The sequence below is a fragment of the Tauraco erythrolophus genome, chromosome 1 (assembly GCF_009769465.1).
Source record: "Tauraco erythrolophus isolate bTauEry1 chromosome 1, bTauEry1.pri, whole genome shotgun sequence".
In the NCBI taxonomy this organism is placed as follows: Eukaryota; Metazoa; Chordata; class Aves; order Musophagiformes; family Musophagidae; genus Tauraco; species Tauraco erythrolophus.
Genome location: NC_141465.1, coordinates 65806184 through 65832287, shown reverse-complemented (window position 1 = coordinate 65832287; position 26104 = coordinate 65806184). Strand labels below are relative to the sequence as shown.

At 38.8% G+C, this 26104-nt stretch overlaps 1 protein-coding gene across 2 annotated transcripts in view; it reads right to left on the bottom strand.

Moving 5' to 3' along the window:
* The window catches only part of NCK2 (NCK adaptor protein 2), an 86519-nt gene that overhangs the window by 22822 nt on the left and 37593 nt on the right, over positions 1-26104 (bottom strand). For both annotated transcript variants that reach the window (XM_086619601.1, XM_086619610.1), the window contains one exon: positions 9575-9816. In XM_086619601.1, coding sequence (XP_086475727.1) covers positions 9575-9800 — 226 coding nt within the window. In that variant the 5' untranslated portion in view covers positions 9801-9816. The remainder of the gene's footprint in view (positions 1-9574; positions 9817-26104) is intronic.

Here is a 26104-nt window from a genome sequence, read left to right as displayed (position 1 = left end):
CTCTGCCACTGGAACCCTCCTCCTTAAAAACAACGGAGGTGGGCATTTTCTCTCATGTAGCAGGTTTTATGCTGGGTAGGAAGGAAATCTTCTCTTGCGTATTCTAATACAAAGGCCAAATTTTTTGGCATGAATGCCATTCTAGAAATTTTGTTTGTGCGGTATGAAAACATGTCACAGAACAGCCATCTATTGTTCAGGTCTTCAAAACACCTAAGGAACAGAAAGCAATGGAACCCAAGCGGGCCCACACAGAGAAAAAGAAACAAATCAATATTCCAAGAGACCCTAGAATATTAAACATTAGACAGCCCAAGGCCTCAAAAAGATAGACCCAGTAATATTGAAAGAATTATTTAGGGATGGATATTGGAGGAAATACCCACATCTGAATAAGAAGAAACTCCTCAATGGTGCTAAGATTGTAGGAAGAGCAGCCACTGTCACTTCAGTATAGACAAATCACTTGTCCTTTGAGTCACTGGAATTCTTTGGAAAATGATGTCCCTGAGAGTACATACCCCGATTACTGATTTTTGTCAGCCATCTTAGTTTGGTCTTAGAAGGTGATCTGTCTATACACACACCAAACAAGGTATACACAAGACTTCAAAATCAGCTAGTGTCGGCTGTTTCTTCTCTGCTACCGCCTTCACACGCTGGGATGTGAAGCTGAAGGAGAGGACAGCACACAGAACGTATAGAGACCTCATTTTCTGAAGAACTGTGGTCACCACATCCCCCCTCATAAGCACATGCTTACGGGAAGGGTCCAATCCAGGCAGCAGGGTGCAACAAGATGACCCACATGGTGGCCTCAGTTCTGCTACCTCAGCAAAAGCGAGTTCTCCCAGGAACCTGAGGGAAAGGAGGTCAGAAGAGCATGCAAGGCAAGTAGTCCAGTACAAGACACTATTCAGAAAAAAAAAACATACTCTATTTTCACTGCCTCAGAAGAAGAGACGTAATTAGCAGATTGCTCAAAGGATTTTATTCTATGGAAAAAACAAACATCAAAAGAGCTGAGGGTTCAGACACATACTTTTAATGCTAAGAGAGCAAAAGGCTCTGCCTCCACAGCTAGAATAGGGTGTAGGAAGAGCTACCAGCAACGGGATGACTCCCTTTAATAGGCAATGACGAAACTACCTTGGGAGCTCATTTTTGGGCTTGCTATGAGGCCAAACACGAATACATGTTGAAACATAACTGGCTTCAAGAGGGGCAAACCAAAGGTTCTTGAAGGTGACAGCTGAGTGAAGTAATACAACCAAGAACACCGGTACGTGCAGCCATGTTGAGTTAAGGTGATCCTTTTATCTTTTCAAAACACAATTGTGACTAAAATAAAGACTCGTTCTGCAATCTCTAAATGTCAAATTATACCTTCAAGCACATGCACACACCACATGGGGAGGAAGAAGAGGAGTATCTACTACACAAAACTTCTAATAAAATACAAAGAACAAATCTATTCACTCAACGTGCACCAAAACCAGCAAGATTTCTTCACGTCTTCAGCCTTGCTATATTTTACTACAACCACCATATCAGAAAAATCTGCCAAAAGGTAGGACACATCATGGTTTTCATTACATATTTGTTTCAAACTCTTGAAGCAGTAAATCCTTTACATAATCCACCCCAATAAATAATTCACGTAAGATAAACTTTCAGCAGAATATAATGCATGCAACTGTAGACTAAAAAAGAGCAAATTTCTGCTCCCATCACCAGCTAGCACTGGAGCTCAGGAGCACTGCAGCAAGCTGCAGGTTCTGCTTTCACTGCTGCTTTTGGTTTCTTACCTTGAATCAGTTAGAGCGCCCAATGCATACATCCGGCAGAGACAGTCTTTTATCAAGCAGTAAAAGAAGCATTACTCTGTACCTTTAGTTCTTAAAAATATTTACCAATTTTCTTTGCTTTCAAGTCCTTTTGCTACAGGTAACAAAAAAGCATTAAGTTTGTGTTTTATTTTGCCTTTTTTTTTTTTTGCATTAGTTTGCTCTGCATTTTCAGATTTTTTCCTTCTTAAGCACATGTTCTGTTAGAAATTATAATATGGTATTTTTTAGGAAGTCTGATTTTAGTTCAACGCAAGGACTTCAGTTCCTTTAATGCTACTTTCAGTGGACATAGTTGATATGCATAACGTTATTTAAATTTTTACAGGCATACAACAGGTCCATAATCGTAAATTTGTGAGTCGGTTTTACATTCTGGGTAGCTATTTTAGCGTGCATAATAGTAACACTAATTCAAAATGAATATCTTCTTCTACCATTATGTAGGTATCAAATCGATAGTGAGATAGCAGACCCTGCCATGGCAGTAATATCTTCTTACATCATTTTCCATATGCAGAGCTACTGCTGTTGAATATGCCTCTAGATCTTCAAAGACCATCAATGAATTGAAAATAGCCACTTCAGGTAAGTCTATGTTTTGATGATGATCATGAGGCAGACATAGTTTCCAGAAAGTAGGAAAGCATTTGAATTTCTTATTATACAAGTCATCTGCTACCACTCCAGTGGTATCAGCACTGCCAGCTCCTAAATCCACATGCTCTAGATGCAATGGAAGAAATCTCTTCCCTGTGTTACGAAATCACTGTGAGCATTTCCCATTTCTCCTTTCTCAGCATCTAATGACAGTAATCCATGCAATCAGATTCATCTGTTATCACTATGCAGATGGAAGAAACAAAATCGTTCCAGCTTTTTTTTTTCCCAAACCACCAAAGACACCACACCTAAGCAGAGTTCTTATCAGCTTCTCTCACTACCACAAAACCACGTTCCTCAATTTCATCACTTGTGAAGAGTCACTGCTGCTGCCACCCTGCCCCACAAACAAACATGTTTGCTTTGAGCAACGCAACTAAAAAGCAGGATGAAGTGCAGTAGCGAAAGTGCTTTTTCTCAACAACTTTAACCATGGAATAAGCTATCGAGGGAAGTGATTCTGCCCCTCAGCTCTTGTGAGACCCCACCTGGAATACTGTGTTCAGCTCTGGGGTCCCCAACACAAGAAGGACATGGAGCTGCTGGAACGAGTCCAGAGGAGGGCCACGAAGATGATCCGAGGGCTGGAGCACCTCTGCTATGAAGACAGGCTGAGAGAGTTGGGGCTGTTCAGCCTGGAGAAGGCTATTGCCTGGAGAAGGCTCCGGGATGACCTTATAGCAGCTTTCCAGTACCTAAAGGGGGCCTACAAGAAAGCTGGAGAGGGGCTCTTTACAAGGGCGTGTAGTGATAGGACAAGGGGCAATGGATTTAAACTGAAAGAGGGCAGATTTAGATTAGACATAAGGAAGAAATTTTTTACATTGAGGGTGGTGAGGCAGTGGAACAGGTTGCCCAGAGAAGTTGTGGCTGCCCCATCCCTGGAAGTGTTCAAGGCCAGGTTGGATGAGGCTTTGGGCAACCTGGTGTAGTGGAGGGTTTCTCTGCCCATGGCAGGGGGGTTGGAACTAGATGATCTTTGAGGTCCCTTCCAACCCTAACCATTCTATGATTCTATGATTTTAACACACAGGATTCTAGGAAACTGAGCAAGAATTTGTACTATATATAAAAACTTTGACTACTTCCTCTCTGCAAAGACAAACTTAAACTCCTGTATATCGACTGCTTAAAAGTGCCAATACAGACGACTTATCCTCATCCAGTCCTCCAAAAGACATGACAGATGTGCCACTGCTGTCATGCCCATGTTTTCTGACAAGCTAGAAAGCTTCAAAGCAACACAAACTGACACAGGAAAAATACTTTTATTCCTGTTGAATTTCCACAAGGGGATTTTACTGCTAATTTCAACTAGAGATGTTTAGCTAAACTAAAGAATTCATATCATTCCTTCTTGGAAATCTTTATATATGATCAATAATTTGACAAGTAACTACATACTGTATAAAGTTCTGAAAGTTGGTTGGTTATTTAGGGTTTTTTAAAATCAAATGTATTAAGTCCCTGCTTTTGAGTGGAAATACTAGCATTTCTTGCAGGTCTGTGACAAGGAAGCCCAACAACATCAGGAACTTGAAGTTCTAAAGAGATTAAAGTAACTTCTGTTTGCCTTGTAAGGCAGCTCTGTTTTTTACTAACATGAGCTCTACAAGGCTTAAGAGGCTGTGCTATATGACAAGGTATTTATTATATAATGATACTATATTTATTCTTATTTTCACCATTCTTTCATATTGTAGTAAATTTTACACCCACATGGTGTCCAGAAAATACTAAAATTGAAAACAACTAATTAAGAACTAACAGAAATATTTTCAAACTAGTACTTGGTCTGTTACCAATTTAATGTGTTTTCTGTGATCTTGCAGCTAATATGGCTAAGGCTGTTTGCTGATAAACAAACAAAAATTCATCTACCAAAGAATACAAAGGACTCGATTTATAGCTACAACTGTGCCAGAAATACTGTGTATGCTTCTCATGACTACACTTTTAAAAACTAGTGCTGAAGAACTGGAAAAAGTTCAGTTAAAAACCACAACAATTAGAGTCACATAAGTAACTTTTACCAGCAAAAGGCTTTAGTAATCAAACTTTAGTATGCAAGAAAAGATTTAGAAGCGATTTAATGAATGTCATAATACTGCCTCGTATAAAGAAGAGCTTTCCGTAACAGATAGCTCTTAAATCTACTAGACATACCAGGTCAGAACTACCGACATTAAGCCACTAAGATATTTTTTAAAAGTCCTCAAAACCAAAAGAAAAATAGAAAAACAGAAACCACTAACTCACACACCAGAAGTTAAAGGTTGATGACTTATTTGGAGAATGAGATTTCACGACCACGTTACGCCGAACTATGATGGTAATAGTTTAAATTTGACTTGAAATATTTACATCTAAAAAGGAAGTATACTAAACTTTTTAACCAACATTTTTTTCCCAATGTTAAAGAAAACATTGCATTAAAAATGACCTTGTCCACATTTCTGCTTGTTACTAAGCAGTGACTGTCTACAGAAAAAGAGCTAACTTCCCCGGCAATTTCCAGAAAGGCATGGTGAATGTGGTAATAAGTAGCTCTTGAACAGGAAAATGTGAAGTTATAAACATGAAAAAATCCTTTTCACATAAACATATAAAAACAACCAGGGGAGAAGGGGAGAAATGTAAAACTGCACAGATCTACAGATTGACCCAGGTGGACACAGTAGAAACTGACAAACTCAGGAAATACTCCTGGAGGCTCACAACACTTCTGAAATAACGTACGAGGAACAGTGGTGCAAGTGAGGACTGGTTTCCGTACTTTAGTGAGTGAATTAAAACCAAAAAGTTACTGAACAGTAATGTATTGCTGATGTACAGAAGCTTAATAAAGAAGTCATTTGAAGAGTCTCTCATGCAACTTAAACATCTCTGTGAAATGTTACCAAGATTACTATCATTTGCCATCACTGCCAACACTCATCTCTAGTGCTTCTATTGTTCCTACACATTTTGCAAACACGTCCTGTATTCTTGGTGTCCAATCTCTCTTTCAATACCTTTTAATAAACCTTCTTTTGCTGGGCATCTGTTCAAAAATCCACACCAAGAACAAAATGGAAACATCTTCAAGGTTTCTTCTGTGGTTGTTCACTAAAGAGAGCAAGACCAGACACCTTTAAGAAATCCGTATTACACAGTGCTGGTTGTGAAGCAAAAGCAGTAACGTTCAGAAAATCGTGGATTCCCATGAAAATGGCACCCCACTGCCGGATCACACGCATCAGTCACCCGTGGCGCGCTGCTGCCTGGGGAGCTGTGCTGTTGCCAGGAAAATGACTCGCAAAGGGATGGAAAAAATGCAGAAGGGTTTTTTTTTTTGGCTTACACAAACAACCGACTTCTTAATTATTTTTGCTTCCTTCAGATAAGGTTTCTGTTCGGCATGACAGAGATGAGCCAGCAAGCATAGAGAAGGGGAAACTCATGGAGTCGTGCTCGGAGGCATCTCTGGGGGTGGTGCTGGCAAACACCCGCTCCATCCAAACTGGTATGGGAATTCCTTCCCACCTCCAGAGCATGGGAAGAATCATATTACAGATAATTGCAGTTTGGAAGATGCATGCTGGAGGTCTCTTGCTTAGAAAGACTTCATCAAAATGTATAAAAAAAATACTCTCCCCATAAAAGAAATACTGTATAAGGAAACTATTCTAAACTTCATTATAATGAATGAAGATGAAATTTTAATCACAGGCCTGGAAGCTGGGTTTTGCCGTAAGAATAGTAATAATTACCAGATTTCATTCAATACGAGCAAACAGAAGACAGTAATTTGAAATGGCTAAATTGCCATTAACTTTTTATTCACAGTATTACTCAGTTCAGACAAAAAAAAGGGAATGAGAAGATGAATCATTCAAAATACTTAATAGGTGGCCTATACGCTACATTTACATAATTAAAACCGGTCTGTCGTAGCTATGTATCCATCAGAGTTCACTCAAGAAAGAGATTTAAGAACACAGAAGTAATGTATATCAAACAGAAAAATGATATAAACAGACAGCTATCGATAAAAAAAAATACAAGTCTAGCAATGTCTCCAAGTCACTTAAGGAAAGCTAAAAGTTTTGGAAAAATTCCCTAATGACAGGACTAAAAGAAGGTACAGTATAACAGAGTAAGCCCTTAGAAAGTGAAAGACAAAGTGAATGATGCAGAAAAGGATATTGTTTTGCAAAAATATGTAGGATGATCCAAAAGTATCTCTTCAGAAATTACTGGGAGTCATTTAAGATTTGAGGCGAGCTGTTTTTCAGCCCACAAGTAACTGATTTAATGAATATATGCTAAATAAGTGTTAATCCGCATTTTAATATGCACCGGACACATTTAAAAGAGCTGGCTCTGAACACGTTTTATTTGCTGACGTTCCTTCCTAAAAATGCTGAAATACAACGGAAATTCCAGAGGCCTTAAGACATTGCTGAAAAAGGGCTGATTTTTTAAAACCATCGAGCTGCGTGTTCTAGGTACCTACATACCCCTTAACCTTTCACCAAAGCCAAGTCAAACAAGAGTAAAGTTGATGGGATTCTATTAATAAAGTATTCAAGAGCTGAGATTCAATTAATGACGGTCAACAGAGGCCCAGGAAAATTAGTTTTCAGCACCAAACAGGCATGACTTCATTTTCTGATGAGATTAAAATTTTTCCTGATAAAGATAACTTCGTAAAGGTAGTAAATTTACTGGTGTATTTGGCTGTTTATGTATGAGACCCTGTTGTATTAACTGGTGCCATAAACACTCATTAGAACACAGACTACATGGATTAAGAACTATGTAGATGATGCATCTTCAAGAGCCAACTGTGGGGACTATTAATTGAACAGTAATAGCTCTTATAGGGTCTGCCACAATTTGAACTACGGCTAGCACTTTTCGTATTTATTGAATATCTGGTAGTGAGTGTAAATCAACCACTGGTAATTACTGCAGATAACCATAAGAGCGGTGATAGCTATGGGCCATCACACACACAACATACTACATCATTTGTGCGATAACAATGCTTTCAGATGAAGTGTGTTTGTACAAAGGAAATGTAATTGATAAGGAAGAGGTAGGGAAAAGCGCATCTCCATGGGAGCAACCATTTGCTGGAGCACCACAAGTGTGAAAGGTGGGTCCAGGTATGTCAGAGTCCCTCTCTTTAAAGCTGGCTAGCCTTGTCACTAGAAGCACCTAAGAGCCTGCTGTTTCCCTTCTGAGATTTCACAAGACTTATGACTGATTGGTTCTTAAAGGACTTTTCTTTGTTTTTTTTTAGTTCAGTACCTGATATTTTGGTAATAGCGTCAAGTTCAAAGTTGGAAACAGATTTGGTTTAAGGACTAATACTCATGACCGCCATTCCCATCTGTGCTGGGTTAGTGGGTATTTTAATGTGAGTTTTCTTGTGATCTTAGGAGAGGCATGTGTGATGAGATATTAGACATATTTCTATAAAAAGAACTTAAGAATTTGTTTCACTGTGTGCAGCAAGACTTTCAAAAGCTGCTTCTCTAGATCAAGCATCAGCCTTGCAATCTGCAAGCCTTTGTTTAAAAAAAAAAAAAAAAAGATGTGCATTCTTGTTGACGGCTCAGAACAAAGGATCCTCTAAGGAAGGACACATGCTCTCCTTGTTCTGAACGGGAAATTACTGTACAGCAAGACAAGCAAGGCTTAAAGATTATACTTTAGTTGAGGACTCCAACTCAGGAAAGGTAAAAAAAAAAAGTACAGATATGAGGTGTGTAGCACAGATGTAAGTTTCATTATGATAAGCAGTTCACAGCCTTTAAACTATAAAAAAAGAATACTCTTAAGCACCTACTTTTCTGGGAAGCTGTTAAGAATATCCTGAGCCAATATGTGGGTTAGGTATAGCTCAGGCAGTTTCTTACTGCCACAGGATGTACAAACATAAAAGAGCACGAGAGGTGCTTTGCACTCTGCATGCTTAGCAGGTACATGCGGTCACTGCAAAAGCAAAACCTCAGCTCCACCACATGGTATTTTCTGCCTCAGCTGAACAAACAACACACAGATAAAACCATTAGAAAAGATGCAGGGGAATCAGTAAATTGTAATAACGGTCCTTCAGAACTCAAAAACCCACGTACACACGCACGAAGGGCTGAGGTTTGGAAGACGCGACACTCGTGAAGAAGGCTCAGCCATGCAACCACCAAACTTTGCTCCCACACCGTTTCATCGGTCACCGCTGTAGTGAAGCGAAGCACCCTGCAGCACACAGCTTTGTCAAGATCAAGGAGGTAAACATGCACATACGCTAGGACACGTCTCTGCTCCTTCACTTCAACATATTTGTTGGATATAAATAAAAATGTGTTTATTTACATCAAGTAAAACCATCCACATTTTACACAAACACTTGATGTATTATCACAACAGAAACACAATCCTTTCATAAAGTAGCTTTTAGACTAAACACATATTTCAAACAAGATAAATGGATATAAAAAGACCATAAATCACAACTGGAATTTTGATTTTAACTAGTTAATTGATGTTGGAGCTTTTTTTTTTTTTTTTTTTTTTTTTTTACACAAATCTTTGAAAAGGCATAATCAATTTGCTGGCACTATAATGAGTACACTCGAAGAGAACTTGTGGGAAGGCCTATGGTTTTAAATACTACCATAGTAAATCTTGTGAAAACCTTGTTTGCCTGCCACTCGTCCTGTAGTCCTCAGTTTCTATGTACCTTATGATAGCAGCCCAGCAATGGAGAATACAGTAAGAAGTGCATATCTCAATGAAAACACAGTTCTTCAGCCACTGAAAATATAAAACCTCTGACAAACTGGAACAAAACCAACATCTTATTCTCCTGGATGTGATGTGAGAAAATCTGTTACAGATTTTTCCGCATGATTCCACTCCCACCTCCCACTCTCTCCTTCCATCATCCACCATGTCACCTCAAACTAAGGATCAAGAACAAGCATGTTTAAAAATTTTTATAAGCACATTATATTCCCAATCTGAAACCCATCAAGTCTACTAAACTTCTTGCAAAATACAAAACGACTTACCCAGTGTGTCTTTCAGGTTTTTAACCAGAGAACCTTTCTTCAAGCTGTTTTTTCGCTCCACATAATTTGATGGCACATATCCCGTTTTGTTGGCCGCGTTTCTTACCCTCCACCATGTCTTGGAATCATCTAATAGCCAAAGACGTTCATTTTTCTTGATGTCAAGTTCTTGGTCCTGCTGTGCAGTGTAATCCCACTTTGCAATAACAATAACTTCTTCTGTCATCTTTCATGGAGTCCTTCTGCAACAAAATATTAAGACATGCTTATCAGTAAATGATATCATGTAATTCTTACTCAATTTTTGCTTTGAGCTCTTCTGAAATGAGCAAGAAAAGGGTAAGGAAAAATGAGAAAGCCATACAAAGAAAAGCCTCATAGATTGGACTTTTTATTGACTTTTCTTGCTTTTTCTGCTACTAAAATATGACAATCACCTGACAATAAATTCTAGTCATAATGTATTACGCTTGCTTCTTCTGAATATATATAAAATACTATTCAAATAAACATTAACAAAGGCTAATTTATAAAAACCATGTAGTTTTGCATATAGCATTATAAAACCATTCCACACCCGACATTCAAAGTTCTGATCTGAGAGAAAAAAGAAAGAGCAGCATTTCAAAAATATTTTTTCCTTCTGCCTTAGTTCCTCGTCCTACCATATTATTTACAAGTTTTCTGCTTTTAAACAAAGTTATCCATCTTTTTTTCAGCAGTAAGTTAAAAAAAATTCAAGAAGTAATGTAACTCAGCAGTGAAATCTGCCAAAAAGAAGAGTGTACTGTCTTTAGTAAGCCTTAGTTTACAACATTTTGTGAAAGCAGCACAAGATTGCATTTTAGGAGAAGCCTTCATTCCTCTCTTTGCTCCCAGCTCACAGCAGCCCTGCACTGGGCACAAGTCAGCTGGGTAGAGAAGAGCACTCACTGCGCTTTCCTCAATTGCATTTTATTTCTTCCTCACCCGAAACTTATCCAGAGTTCTGTCAAGACTGAATGAGTTGTCTTTTACTTACCTGTAACAAGAATGATCTTTCCCAAAGCTATTTGTCAGCTGCATAAAGACAGCTGCATGCCTCCACGTTTTCCTACGCATCCCAGTAATTACCGGGAACAATGTGAAGGAGCACAATAGCGTGCAAGGAGAAGAAAAGTCCCATGCCAGTACCAGTGACATTCAAACACATTATAACGCCAAGCAAAACATGTTGATTTTATTCTCCAAATTCTTTGTATAAATTTCTGAGAAGTTACTTAAAGTTTTCTAATTGCTGCTGGGGGATTTTTTGGGGGGAAGGGAAGTGGAGAAGGACGAGAGAAAGTGAGAGGTGAGAATATATTTGAAAATCCATGTAGCAGATTGTTTTTTAAAATAAAAGTAAAACCTGTAGATTTCCTTTGAAGTACAGATTAGTAGAAACAGGTTCCACAGTACTTCACACTATTAACGTCCAAGGATCTTGCTACCATGATTTGACTTTGTTGCCTAGTTCTTAGCAGCGCCCACAACTTATGAACTCTGATACCTAATAGTTTACGTGACAGAAAGATAACTAAAAAACAAAACCCAAACCTCACTCAGAAATCTTGTTCAGCGTGTCAGTTAGATCACCTACATTCAGAAAGGGTTCCTTCTGCAGCCTGTAAACACACACACTTTCTCCCTTTAGCTACAGCACAAGCTGTGAAAACTACATGCTAGACAACCTAGCAGTCTACTCTTTCAAAGAAAAAGTAGTGTTTTCCGTATTTAAAGTTAATCTAGAATCATAAGACATCATTTTTGGTTCCAAGAGAGCATTATATAGTGTTGAGCTATGGTTACTAAACTGCTTGACAACAAAGCTCTGGAAAGCACCACCACCATCACCTCTCATGGACACCAGGTACAATGCAGACACGACAGCCAAGGTAGGATGACATATTTGAAAACCTGAAGCTGAAATCAACAGGCTTAAGTTCTCATTTTCCAATCAGAAAACACAGAGGAACATACAGCAACTAAAACATTATTCAAATGTGAGTTTGCGTAGCTGACAGCCCCAAGATGAATTCGGAAAGAAGTTACGATGTTTCAAACAACTGAGAAGAAACACAACCCTTGCGGTTCAAACAGGCTGTGACTTATGCAGGTGGAATTGATGATTTTACAAGAAATAAGTTGCTATACCCATCGACAATTTTTTTTCCCCTAAAATAATAATTCCATCTGACACTGACAATGACATAGGAGAGCTTGAGCTTTGGGCTGCAGTCTCCAATAAACTGCCCTGGTTTCTGACTCACATAAAACAGACAGCCTACAGGTCGATAAGATGATGTAGCCACAGGGGGACTGCAATCAAGCATGTTCTGTTGTCAATATAATCTCTCTCCAATTTAGATCGGTTTATTTTATCTCAGCAATTGTAAAATGGTCAATTCTTACTATTCCTGGGGACATGGAGAACATGAAGAAATAGGACATCATCAATGCAGTTGGCTGATGTTGCCACCACATGTGCTCCACTTCTAAACAATATTATTTTCACAACACAGGCAAGGTAAAATAGTCTATCAATATTACCATATATTAATAATAAACAACACATTAGGCATAATATTTGACTAGCAACTGATGGAAAACTATTAAACTTTCCCTATCGCTCTGAAACAAGAAAAAAAAAAAAAAAAAAAAAGAATTGGCCCCCATTGCAAGAGTTGTCAAGTGTTCCCCCAAGGTGCTGGGCGGAGACAGAAGCACAGGAAGAGAGCGTACGTCAGGGCTGCCAACATTAATTATACAGTCTTCCGAAATTCACTCTGGACAGGGAGCCCCAAGCTGCCCGATTTCCACACTTCCAGTTATTGTCCACGTGTAAAACTGCCACTCTGCCTGAGAAACGATATCACTTCAAAAGCAGACCCCTTGCATGATGCAATTTTGGCAAAAGCATAAAGAAGCCAAGTTTCGCAAGCAGCATGCTCAGACAGAACCCAAGTCAGTAAAGTACTCCAGGTTTTGCTGAATACTCAATGGCACAAGTGTTCCTACCTAAACGGGGACAGGATTTATAGAGTCAAAATGCATCATACAATTGCAGCTAAACATTTGTCCATTTAAAGCCATATGCATGTGTGTGGAAGAGTTTGGTTGTGCTGTTCTTTAGTTTTGTTGGGTTTGGTTTGGTTTGGTTTGTTTCGAGGGGGGTAGTTTTGATTTTTTGTGTTTGGGGTTTTTTTTTTGTTTGGTGGGGTTGGAGTATTTTTTGCATGTGTTTTGGTTTTTGTGTGTTTTTTCTTTTTTTTTTTTAATTTGAGGAACTTGCATTCAAGTTCTTTACAGTATGTTCATATAGTTACATCATTAGATGGGCTTCTTCAAGGACAATAAGGTTCTTCCTGCGACATTTGCAGAGCTAAGATTTCCTTGTATGTGAATAAGGACACATTTGTTCCACAGAAGGGGGGATGTAGAATTAATAGCTTTGAAATACTTCTGCAACACAGCTGTGTGTCAAACAAAAGATTATAAGCAAACAACATAAGTAGATTTGGGGAAAAACATAAGGAGAAAAAAAAATAATACAGCTTTCCAAAGCATCTGAATGTCCCACAAAAACTTGACATGCACTCAAAACGTGGTTTTTCTTTAGCACACTGCTTATAGGCTGCACAACAAAAAATACCAGAGTCCTTATAGATTCTAACATTAACACAAGACTGCTCCACATCAAGAAAATGAAAATCCTTTTCCATTACTGCTAAGAGTGTACCACCTTCTGGAATGTTCCTCCTCAAAAAAGTTCAAAAGTCCTAGTGCTGAAATACAGAGTCTTCTCCTCGTGTTTGACAGGATAACACCTCCCACTTTAAAAACCACCAGTGAAAAGCTTTGAAATACCCATGCAAGCAACTGTAAATTTATGAAATGCAACACAGCCATTTCTCACTACAAGATTGTTTCACTTTAAAAAGTGTATGTATGGCCTTGGGTTTTAGCTTACCATATTGAACAGTCATTTGCTTTATTTTATTGCAATCCAACTTCCAAGAGCAGTTTTTAAAACAAAAAAAACCCAAACCAAGACACCGCACTGAAGAAGCAAACAAACTATACTCCACATCGCAGCCCTTCAAAAGGTAATTCTTACTTTAGCTATGTGAACGATCTGCAATTCCAACTCCTTTTAAGCCAGCATTTCATTCATTGCTAGTAGTGGTAGCAAACTAATTTATTCTACCAACTCTGTATTTGCTGACATGCTACAACTAAATAGTTTAGCTTGATTCAGGTATTTTCAGCCACTTTGTTTCTTCTCTCCAGTATGGGTTTTGTTAGGAGAGGAGTCTTGTCTTCAGGGACAGCTGCCCTACTGCAAAAGCACACTTCAAAGTTTTCCTACACAAAACCACCAAATCTTTCGAGCAAGTGAAAAACTGAAAAGTCTGCCAGGCTAGGAAAGCAGTGAACAAAGCCCCAGGAAAGGTAAAATCAGTTATAAGATGACTGTACTGAAAGCCTGCTCAGGCAGGTGAGGAACATTAGCTAACACTAAGGCAGAAATCAGTGGAATATCTAGTACTGTAGCTTCCGTATAGACTTTATCAGAAGAAAGTCCACAAAGGAGGTTACATTCAATAAACTATCAATGATTCAAGAATTTAGGAACATCAGGAAAAAAAGTATCTAAGACAGCTAACCACCTACGTCATTTTGAACCAATGTTTATAAATGAACCATGCAAGCAGTATTTGAGATTATGGAAACTTAAAAGTCAAGGAACTGAAGAGAATTTGCTCCCATAAACTGCTAGTGATTTTTTCATGTGGAAGATGTGCTCAGATGATGTTACTTTAAACACCAAACTATATGCAGTTGTTACACAGATCTAATTATCTTTTACCACGCTAGATTCCACCACCTCCCTCCATACAGGGATAATGTGTTTCTCCCACAATGATAAATAAGAAAGGATCCATTCCAGCATGCCACCTGAACTGGAATTTTCTCCTACAGACTGACACAAGTTAACACTCCCATTAGTTTAATGCCCTGACCCCTCCTTCTTGCCTTCAGGAGGAAGACTCAGGGTTACAGTTAGTTAGGATAGCGCACACAGGAGGTATGGTTGAGCTTTAAAGACGTAGTAAGAAAAGAAGCCACTGCTCTCCCTGTTCACAATTTATTTTGCAAGAAGGAACATGGCTGAAAAACGACTGACAGTTATGCTTCAAATTTAATCCCTCACCAAGGGAACAAGCAAAAAATTCTATTAATAGGAAGTGACAATTGATATAACAGACTTCTGGAATAGGATGTCCTCCTAAGATACACTGAAAAAAGGTACTAAATTGATACGGAGGCTTTTACATGACATTTATGTGCATAAAACATGTAATTGCTACACAATATTACCTAAGACATAATTACTATAGAATATTTAGTTGTCTTGGGAGAATGAAAAGATAACTAATGACATATCAGAATTTTCTCTAAGATTTGAAAGCTGAACAACCTCTCCTCCCCCTGATCCCAGGCTCTGAAAAGCAAAATGGGGTTCGAATCCTTCATCGCATGTTGCTGATGAGCCAGCTAGCTGGTGTCCACTTGGTTAATGTTTTGTCAGCTGTAGCAAATAGGCAATATTTGGTCCTCTAAGATAACATAGTTGTGGAAAATAAAAAAAGTCTCTTTCGATCAAGGCCTCTTTCACAGTAAGTGGATATGCTTACCATATTTGTAATTAATAAAATAACTTGTATTAGATGACTTCATCTGATGTACAGTAAGTCTGAAGCTTTCTTATTTATGAAGATACAATCTCTAATTAGCCTGCCTACTCTTTCAGCAGGTTTGCAGCTTTGCTTTCACTTACAGTTGTTTCCTTTGTTGCATGTGTGGGTGTGTAGTTAGTTCGTTTTTGTTTTGTTTTGTTTTTTTTAAATCAGCCTGCATGAAGTTTTGACATATAGAAAGGTTTCAAAAAGTGCATCTCTCTACATTTGAGATTGCTTCACTCAGTTTTTGGGGATCAGTAAGGCACCAAACTCAAAAGACAGAACTCAGAAGCCACTCAAAATAACAGAAATGTGGATTTAATGAAAACTTGTGAAAAAAGAATACTCCTTTTAGACATACTTTTAGCTATTTCCAGTAGAACACAGCATTTTTGATGCTTAAAAGCACTGATGTTTAAAAAAAAACCAGGAAAATACCATCTCCTTCACGCAAAGGCCAAAGCTAACCTAAACCAAGCAAAATATCATATTTCAAATGATCGCTACAAGAAAATCTCAAAATGCAGAGGTTTAAAAAGAGCGAGCAAGCTCACTCAAATTATAGCAAAGCATAGCCCTTTGTTAAAACCAGTAAAACCCTTTCCGTGCTTTGTTACATGGGTTATTTGCTGGCACTTAGACAAATGGAGATGGATCACATAAAGGCCACCTTGTCTAACTGCTTCTGCAGTTTAACACTTTTAATACTGCATATAATATGTGTCAATCCACCTCAAGGGACACATTTCTTTGGAAAGAGGTCACTGCGCCAAAAAATATTGTTAAGAATACTACCCCTTTCTTTTAAAAGAAGTTAACTAAATAGCTATAGTGACCAAACATTCATCATCCAGCTACACAGTTCTGAGGTGTCAAACCAGTACCCGAGCAGAAAAAAACCCCACATACCTGGGCTGCCTAAAAATGCTGTTTTAACACAAGCTTGACAATTAATTTGAGGTATTTCACTATTAGGTCTCATTAGGATGCATTGACTACTGAACTAAAAGTGATAGCTGTGCAAGCTAAAGTGATTATTATCTAATTTACTTTGATGTGCAAACTGAAGACATAGTCACAATCAATAGAAGCCGGTGTCAGTACTTTAGGAGGTTAGTTTTGCAAAGCTGAAAGCAAGGATCATTGGAAGCTGTAAAAAATAAATGTGAACAAAAACATAAATAAATTGATCAACTGCTAAGGAGGAATGTTTTATTATGTGTTCCAACCTACTCTCACTATTTGGCACTTATGAAAGAAGTATTACACAGTTAAAAGGATATCCGGCTTCAAAAGTGAGGTAAAAAGCTCTAGAGGTTTTCTGTGTCCCGTCCCCCAAGTCAGGAAATGAAAACTGAAGGTATCAAAATAAGTACAGACCAGCTCATTAGTAACTATAAAAAGTTACTAAACTGCATTTGGAATAAATTAAATATTAGCAATAGAATAAGTACAAAATTAGACAGAACATTAAGTTTCCTGCACGTGATGTAGAAAAAAAATGTTTAATACTTATTTCTAAACTACGGTATTATTTTACAGTGACAACAGTTTTCTTCTCTCATTAACTAGGGTACAAAAAATAAAAATTAAACACTTTTAATCTTCAAATGAACTCCAAGATAGCAGAACCATCCACAAAGTTTTTACAATTTTAATGTAAACTTTGAGGAAAATTGAGAGCAATGAAGACATTCTGGAGAATTAGTTGTGCCAGTAATTTGAAAGCATAAATTGGACATCCTTGATAACACCACCAAGCAGTCAGATGAACTCTAATCCTAAAGAAAAACAAGGGAAAGAAACAAAGGACCCACCCCAAAAAACCCACACACAGCATAGCAGCAGATTATGGATGTGCAATTAGTACTTATTAAAAGGGTTTTAAGGAAGATAGGCACAAACTCCTTTTTTTCTGTGCATTCTTCACTTCATTTGAGCTCCTGATTTTGGTCTACCCATTTAACCAAGCCCGCAAACATGCTGGACAGATTAAAAACCAGCTTCCGGGCAGGCTCAGCCACAGGGGTGACTCCGAAGGCAGGCTCAGCAGACACCATGAGCCTTTCTGGCAGGTCCCAAGACATTTGTTCTTAGGTGCAAAAGTACTTGGTTTTCTTATGAGTCACTTAGGAAAGAAGAAGAAAAAAAAAAAAACAACACGCCACACAACAACAAACCCAATAACAATCAAAGATAAAACGGTGAGGGCGATACAGCCCAGCAGAACGGTTAATCACACAGGAGGTGCTGTGGCCCCCGTGCCACCGGTGGGACGGGACAGCCCTGCCGCAGCCCAATTCTACGGGCGCTGCAAATGTGGCTTCTTTAGATGATGTTCTCTCTAAATAAAACATAAGCAGGCTGCATATCTTCCAAAAAAGTGAAAGACCAGTCTTAATTAACTATTAATTTAGAACCGCACGAGCTAAGTAACTCCATCTTGCTGCTGCCCCACAGCCTGCCCCCGCACACCCCAAACCCTCTGTTCCACCCGCCATTGTTTCAGGGCACACTGCTGCAAGGTTTGGGGGTTTGCTGCTTCAACCGGATGCCGCTGACAGCTTCCTAGTAATGCTTGGTTCTCTCAGCCCCACAATATATCTGATATCCCAATCTCTAATACAACTGCAGCTACCGGCGCCTTGTATCTCGCCTCACACAACAACTGCAAACAGGAAACCTCAAGACTAGTTTAGCGGTAACGAACTTCTGCATAGCTCCAATAGAGCACAAAAGTTAAGCCTGTTTTTCGTCTTATATGTGGCTTAGAAGTCTTTTTAAAGACAAAGGAATAAAGAACATAGATTAAAAACACCTTGAAAAATATCCCTCCTGCTAAGGAGTCAGTACAGCATTCTACCATCCAACAAGAAAGAAATCTCACTTTATAAGCGTTTATATAATAACATATAAAAGGATGTTTGTAAAAAATTTCCCACTCAGTGTTTTCATGAAGCCTATCACATGCATCCCTCTGCCCAGATGAAATAAGCAAAGACTGCTTCAAGCGATCTCTTAAAATGTAAACTCATCATTTAAGGAAAAAGAATAGTTTTAATCACAAAGTCCTCATCTCCTTGGCAAGACCCACGTACATTTTGCATGCAGCCCAGAGTCTTGGGAATGACCATCTCTGACGGCTGCAGGTGATGTCTAGGCCCTTTCCAGCTCTCCAAGCTCCACTCCAGTAGGAAGGTGTAGCATCCATGTCTACCAGGCAAGAGCAGTGGGGATGCCCTCGAAGGTAAAGGGCACAACAAATGTAGTGAGGGCAACCCCCCAGCTCCCATCTTTCTCCTTTTTTGTAAGCCAAAGTCACCTCACAGCCAAGGCTGCCCGTTATTCAGACTAATACAGCGTCATCACTTAAGGCATATGGTCTCAGGGAAAAAAAAATGAAGTTGCAAGGACACAATTCCGTCACAACAGTAGGACTCTGAAAAATATTATTAAAGAAGAATAAAATTGCTAACATTTATATAAGAAAGTAGCAGATACTTTAGCCTGGTCTCTAGTGGTAGAAAGTCATCAGGGCTGTTACAAGGTAGGCTGCTGCAACACTAAAAGAACACAAAATTGAGTTCTGGCCTTCTACTAATTCATGCAATACTACTCTAATTTTATACAATGTTCACTCAGTTTCACATTGTGGCCTTCATACAAGCTAACCTTCCCAATTTCATATGTTTTTAATTTCATTAGTAATATTCCTGTGTCACAAAATTTCCTGTTCCGGGACAGTTCAAGATACAAATGCTTAATCAACGTGGCAGTCTTTAAAACACATAATACTATCTTTCCTATTTATGCGATAAGTACTCTGCTGTTTCAGGAAGCTAAGTCTTTAAAAATCTTTTGATGTCTTACTTAAAAAGAAAAGGATATTTACCGTTTCTGGACCAGCATGCTTATTATAAAGTAGGCAGTGTTCATTTTTAGCTTCTGACAGATGATTTAAATTTAAAATTCTATTTCAAAGGACAAAAAGATGGTATTCTATAGGAACAAGGTGGTATTACATTACTGTATGTTAAAATTTAGCTGTACTAGTTAGTTGCCTCATAACTTATGCTTAAAAGATAGATAATGACAGTAGAAGTTACCGAGAAAGCATTCTAACAGGTCTTTAGCTAAGCTGAAACTGAGTATGGTCACCAACACACAAGGCAAAAGGCTTATAATAAAAACATATTTTCCATAAACATGGGATGACTATTAAGAAATTTGCTAGGGACAACCTTACAGGATAAAAAACAAGCAAACATATTTCAGCTTAGTTTTTTGGTTTCGGAGGGGGTGGGGTGTTGGGGATGTTTTTAAGAAATTTGCATTTTTATTTCATTTGGAAAATAGGACAAGAATTAACAGACAGTACTGGTAACCTTCTAGAGACCAGGCAGAAAACATTAAGCATCAGGATTTTTGTAGTTAGATGATTTTATTAGTGCTTCATCCAACCCAGATGGTATTTTTGGAAGCAGGTATTTCCTAATATCTTGAAGACTATACAAAATTGCATCTTTTTGTGCCTTCTTACTATATACTTATCAGAAAACACAAGGAGAGCGAATTATTAAGTTAGCATTGCTGTTTTCAGTCTGTTGAAAGAAGAAAAAAAACAAACACCTGAATATAAAGCAACTCCAACTGCAGTTAGTCAGCTAACATCCCTTCTACCAACCCCTTCCTCCAGCCTTTAGCCCCCATGTGCTCCTGCCATCTGCCCTAAACCTTCCTTTCCTGCAGGCTCCACTAGCAGACAGGGATCAGGCAGGTGCCGGCAGCAGCTGCAGGTTCTTGTTCTGCCTCCATCAGCAGCCTACGCAGATGCAACTACTGAGGATGGCCCAATCTGCAGTGACTTTTTACACTATTAGGGCAAAAAGCTGCTTCTTGCTTTATTTTGAAGGCATTGCCATCAAGAGTAATGATCTTCCACATAGCAATGGTAAAACCCAGAATGTGCAGAGAGGATGTGTTCAGGTCCTTTGTCTGCCAACGGCATGAGACAATCAGGGAAGAAGCAGCTTTTTTGGCCTATGCTGCTTGGCTGCAGAGCAAACACAGCAGAACCTCAAACGCTGCCTCACATTTAGATAAACACAGCAAGAGGGTCAGAAAAGAGCATTGGCTCACCTTTGCCTGAATTCTTTTAAAAGCAGGTTCAGAAAAGCCACACAGCTAGTAAACAGCTCAACTGCACTAAAGGAAACTTTTGGGAAAAGAGACCTCGTCTCGCCTCAAAACCAGCAGCAATGATTAATGGCCACATCTCTGTACTGGTTTATGGGTGTTTCTACTAAGTCAGAGACATGGACAAGCTTAATGTCTATTGGTGTTGCTCTGCACTGTTATCTCCCCATTCCTCCCAGCAGACCATGTTTAAGTTTACCTATACATTTGGAAATATATTAAAACAAAATCAAAAAAAATCACCATGATAGAAGAAAGGGGATAGTCCAGGAAGAATATAATGTACATTAGGTGCCTAGACAAGTTGACTGAGCTGAGCATAAGAAGGCCCCAAACATAAGAAGGACATGGACCTTTTTTGGAGCGAGTCCAGAGGAGGGCCACGAAGATGACCTGAGGGCTGGAGCACCTCTCCTATGAAAACAGGCTGAGAGAGTTGGGGCTGTTCAGCCTGGAGAAGAAAAGGCTCTGGGGAGATCTTATAGCAGCCTTCTAGTACCTAAAGGGACCTACAAGAAAGCTGGAGAGAGACTTTTGACAAGGGCATGTAGAGATAGGACAAGGGGCAATGGATTTAAACTGAAAGAGGGGAGATTTCAACTAGATCTAAGGAAGAAATTCTTCACCATGAGGGTGGTGAGGCACTGGAACAGGTTGCCCAGAGAAGTTGTGGATGCTCCATCCCTGGAAGTGTTCAAGGCCAGGTTGGATCAGGCTTTGAGCAACCTGGTCTAGTGGAAGATGTCCCTGCCCATGGCAAGGGGGTTGGAACTAGATCATCTTTAAGGTCCCTTTCAACCCAAACCATTCTATGATTCTAAAATTACAAATCATTTTACACCTACCAACCTCTCCACAGTCCCTTACAAAAAGGGAGTAGGAGGGAGACGAGCACACAAGATCATAGAAACAAAAAACCAAAACTCTACTGAGAGGACATTTAGGTAATATTATCTATATGATAGACTGGTGAAACATGCTCTGCAGAAGAAGTACTTAAGTGTACTGCTGTTCATACACTTTCACCTTCACTATCAATGAACCTTCCGTCTTGCCTTGAAATTAAAACAGCCAGCCACTCAGGATATGGTGAACACCATGAAATTTTATAAAGGAGACATCCTTGAATTTCTTTCAAAATGAAAAAAAAAAAAAAGCATTTGAATTATTTGCCTCCATTGTTACTTCTTTTCCCCTAGCTCAAACATGCAATGGTCTGCAGGAATTAATACTTCACTAGAAGTGTTAGTACATTTATGTTTTGTATAAACAAAGAACAGTTCTCAGATGTAAGAAGTTTAACCTTGATCTCGCACAGAAGGACAAAGCTCAGAATCACTGTGGATTGCTACGTTTTACTGCTAATCCCTTGAAACACTGCTACCTACTTTTCAAGGGATTTCACTTTAAACTGTCCATAAAATGCTGAAAATAAAATTGAACTGCTGACCTTCTGTTCCCCAATAGAAATATCATATATTCACTTTTTAACTAGAAAGAGGAAGAGATGTTTGTTCAGTTCAAAAATGCATTTATTCACAATCAAAGCTGTTTAAGGAAAAAGAGTACATTGTCCATTTCTAGACAATGTTCACTTCATAGTCCTGAGCAATTTATCAATTGCTTTACAAAAAAACCCATTCAACCTACCTCATGACAGTAGGAAAATGTGAAAAATATGTATATTAAAACAATTTTTAACTTTCTAGCTCACAGAGCACTTTAAGGGCTCTATTCAGACTCTGTTCCTGTGAGCTTTTCAGTTTACTGTCTTTTCAAATACTGAATAATTTCTTAGACTTCTGTTTTTTTTTTTTACCAGATCACCTGGACCAGAATTTTTATCCAATATAAAATGGTGCATGTGACAGCAAAAAAAAAAAAAAACACAACTAAGATACTTCTCAATTTAACTCTCAATGCAAAGTTCCACAGTTTTTTACATGAATTTGGGGTTACTGAACATCCATTTTTCTTATCTAGGAGAGTTTCTCAGGCAAAAAGCTACTTTCTAGAAGCACAATCTTTGAATAGTACAGGTAAAAATAATCACTGGACACAAGATATCATTCTTGATTCTGTCCTTATATACATAACCAAAGAGGCAGCTTGAAAGATAGTGTTAGATTTCATTAAGAAACAGCTAATACTATTCAATTTATTCCTGTATAAATCTGTACGTCTTCCTGAAGAAGACTGGACCACAAGACAGTTACTGAGAAAGCTATCTTTTTAATTTCCTGATAGGACATGTACCAAGAGAAAGCACGATTTAAATGAACAGACACTCTCAGATCTTGTACGAGATGTAAGTGAACGCTGCAGCTTCACAAGTCGCTTGTGATCAGACAGATTGCTGTGCTAATGCTACGCAACCAGGAAAGTATCAGCCCAGGCAAGAGAGGGCCATCCCCGTCTGCCTCTAAAGTTATCCTTCCAACAGCTCTTCAGAGCCAAGACAGGAATCCTCTCTTAACCGCTCCCAAAACAGAAATGTAGAGGAACACAATCCCTCACACTTTTCCAAATAAAACAGGTTTCAAAATGACCTGTCCTATAACTCTTAAAAATCCTTTAAATTTAAAGTTAAGACTGGACAGTCTTGAATGTTAACAGCATTCACTTATTTCAATCAAATTATTTCTTACATATCTTCCTCCAGTTCAAAGGAGGTCTTCTTCCAAAAAATAGTACTTGTGAGTGCCCTGCCACACAATCACAGCAGCAAGCCATTAATTCCTCAGTCAGAGGGAAGGGACAAAAAAACAAGAGGGAAACACCATTCACCAAAGGTAGCAAAGGATGAAAGGGGATTTACTGAAACCCTTCTGCTACGTCTGCTCCAGAGAACGCAGGCTGCTGTAAGCACCTTCGGAAGATGCTCCTTATCCTGCACTCTTAACCTTGCAGTTCAGCTGTCAGCTGCACTAAGTCAGTTGACACAGACAACCTAAAAAGTTGTTCCACTGCTATTACCCCAACATGATTTTCCACTGCACCAGAACTGCTGCTCAAAAAGATAAGCTTCTGAAAGGAAACTTTTACCAGATAAAGCCTAGGACTTTTTCCAGAGAAACAGTTACCCCAACCCGTGAATAAGCAATTAGAAGAGTCTACATTTCTATGAGCAAAATGTACATTCAATAGAGACAAATGTTGCCTGGCAATGCCAGACTCTCATCCTCCTTTATTCCTACTTTGAGCTCCAGTGCCTGAAGAAAACTGGATCTTTCCAAACTCCTCTAAATCTCCTACTGTTTTATCTTTTGCCAGAAATTTCTCCACAGCTCACTCTTCTCAATAAAATCTCCCTGCAATAAGCAAATAGGTTCAAAATTAAACATTTGACTTTGGCTGCTACATCACATTCTCTTTCATCCAGAAATGTTATGTACTTTTACACTGATGAGACATTCTATCTTCACATGCTCACAGACATGTTTTCTTCCTTACTCCCACCAGATAACAATAAAATGCATCAACAAATATGAACAGGAAATAATAGTAGCCTAATAATTTCCAAACATGGAAAGAGACTGTGGGGATTAATATCTGTACTAGAACCAAGATTAAATAAAGGAAAAACAGGTTCAAAAACACAGGTCAGAAATTTGGAAGTTTAGCCACAGTGTTCTTCTTCCTTCTAGATTAACATAAATTTAATTTTTTTTATATATTGCTACTGAGTTTCAATCAAAGTAACTATGCCATCATTGTTTCATATACAATTTTACTTGAGAGCCACACAAAATACTTAGTAATTGACAGCTTCTTGTAGTACCTTAGTATTACTTGTAGTCAAAATTCAAGACAGACACGTCACAATTCTGTTATAAGCAGTAGACAATTTCTTCATTATCTAAATCAGACCTTACTAAGAGAAGCCAAGAGTCTTACCAAGTCTGCATCAGGTCTCAATGAAAGAGGCTTTTTAAAGAAAATTCATAAACAAGTATTGGGAGCTGTGGAGCAGAGTATGAAAGGAGCAGCAAGTTAGAATCCTTTGGCTCATCAAAAATAGGGGCATGTATAGAAAAATTCACAAATTACCTCTCAAGGTGGGGAAGAGAATAGAGAGAAGGCAGAAGACACATGCATCCCCCTTCTTCCCTGGACCTCAGTAAGAACTTACAGAAGAGTGATCCCTTTTCCTTTTCTGCATGACAGAACCTCTGAATGCTTCAAGTGACTAATACCAAGCATTTTTATTTTATTTGTTCTTCTTCTTAAGCTCCTTGTTGAAAATTAAGCTCTGAGGAACAGGTCTTGGACTGAAGTGTTATTTGATGCCTTATTTCTGCTCCTCTGGTGGGTAATATATTTAGGTTCAAAAACTTAAGCCAAGCTTTAGTTCCATAAAGGTAAGCAGTACCGTGTCATTGCATCAAATGCTGCCCTCAGTTTTTATTTTTCTTATTTTCAAGGATTCTGCAGAATTAGTCAAGGTACTGACTCAGCATGTGGAGATGCGCAGCGATCACTTACAGACCAGAATCCTTAGTCTGACTAAAGAGCGGTCTGCTTTGTGCCGTCATTTTCCTCAGCTTCTCCTGAACCACAACCAGGGAGGAGGCCCCAACAACCCATGGATCTCTCTGCCATCACCTTTTTTCCTGAAGAATGTGCAGCAGTAGCCATTTCTCACACAACTAGACATAAGCCCGGCACGTGTATGGGACGCCCTCATTTTGGCCACATGATGATGTGTTACCGGTTACATGGTTACAGCTCACAGGTCAACACCTCCTCAAGTTTCTGTAACTTACTGCAGTCAGAAAGTATGCTATAGCAGCCATGCATCCAAAGAGTACCTGAAGTGCAAGTCAGCAGTTCAGAATGCAAGTTTCCCTTATCCCTCCAATTTCTAGGGAGCACAACTGTCAAAACCTTGCTTTTGAGCTAGTTTCAAAACCAGTTTCATAAACATAAATACACACACACGTTTAGTAGTTCTAGTCAAAACATTTAGTAAACCCAAGGATGTCACACCCTTTTCTTTTGAGATAAATGCTTTAGCTTACCAAGCATCCTGATCTTCATCATCATAAACCAGCACTCTCTCTAGCAATAAAGGAACAGACCTTTCCAGATCCTATACAAATCCAGGGCTGGCAGAAAATGCTATTCAGTAATCTTCAGGGAGAACTACGAGAAGATAACTAATACTCTCTGACTGTTTAATCTTGAAAAACAAATTCAGACATCAAATAAAAAGAGAGGTCTAACCCTCATTCAACAGCATTTTTGGGGCTGGTATGTGATAACTTGAGAACTAATGGTATGAAACAACCCAGCTTATCATGGAATGTGCTAAGCACCAACGGACAAAGAGCTACTGATTTTGATGCAAGACAGAGAATTCAAAATCAGTCTCTTGGGAAAATATGGATCTCACAACTACCTGCTGCTTCAGGGAAAGGATCTCTCCGACATCACTGACATAGCCTGCTTGCATGAGAGGCAATATGCACTTGCATATAGGAACACATCTGTTAAGATGTCTGTATTTCACATTAAAAAAAAACAGGCTACAGGTCAATTTTAAAGGTTAGTAGGAAGAGTCAGAACA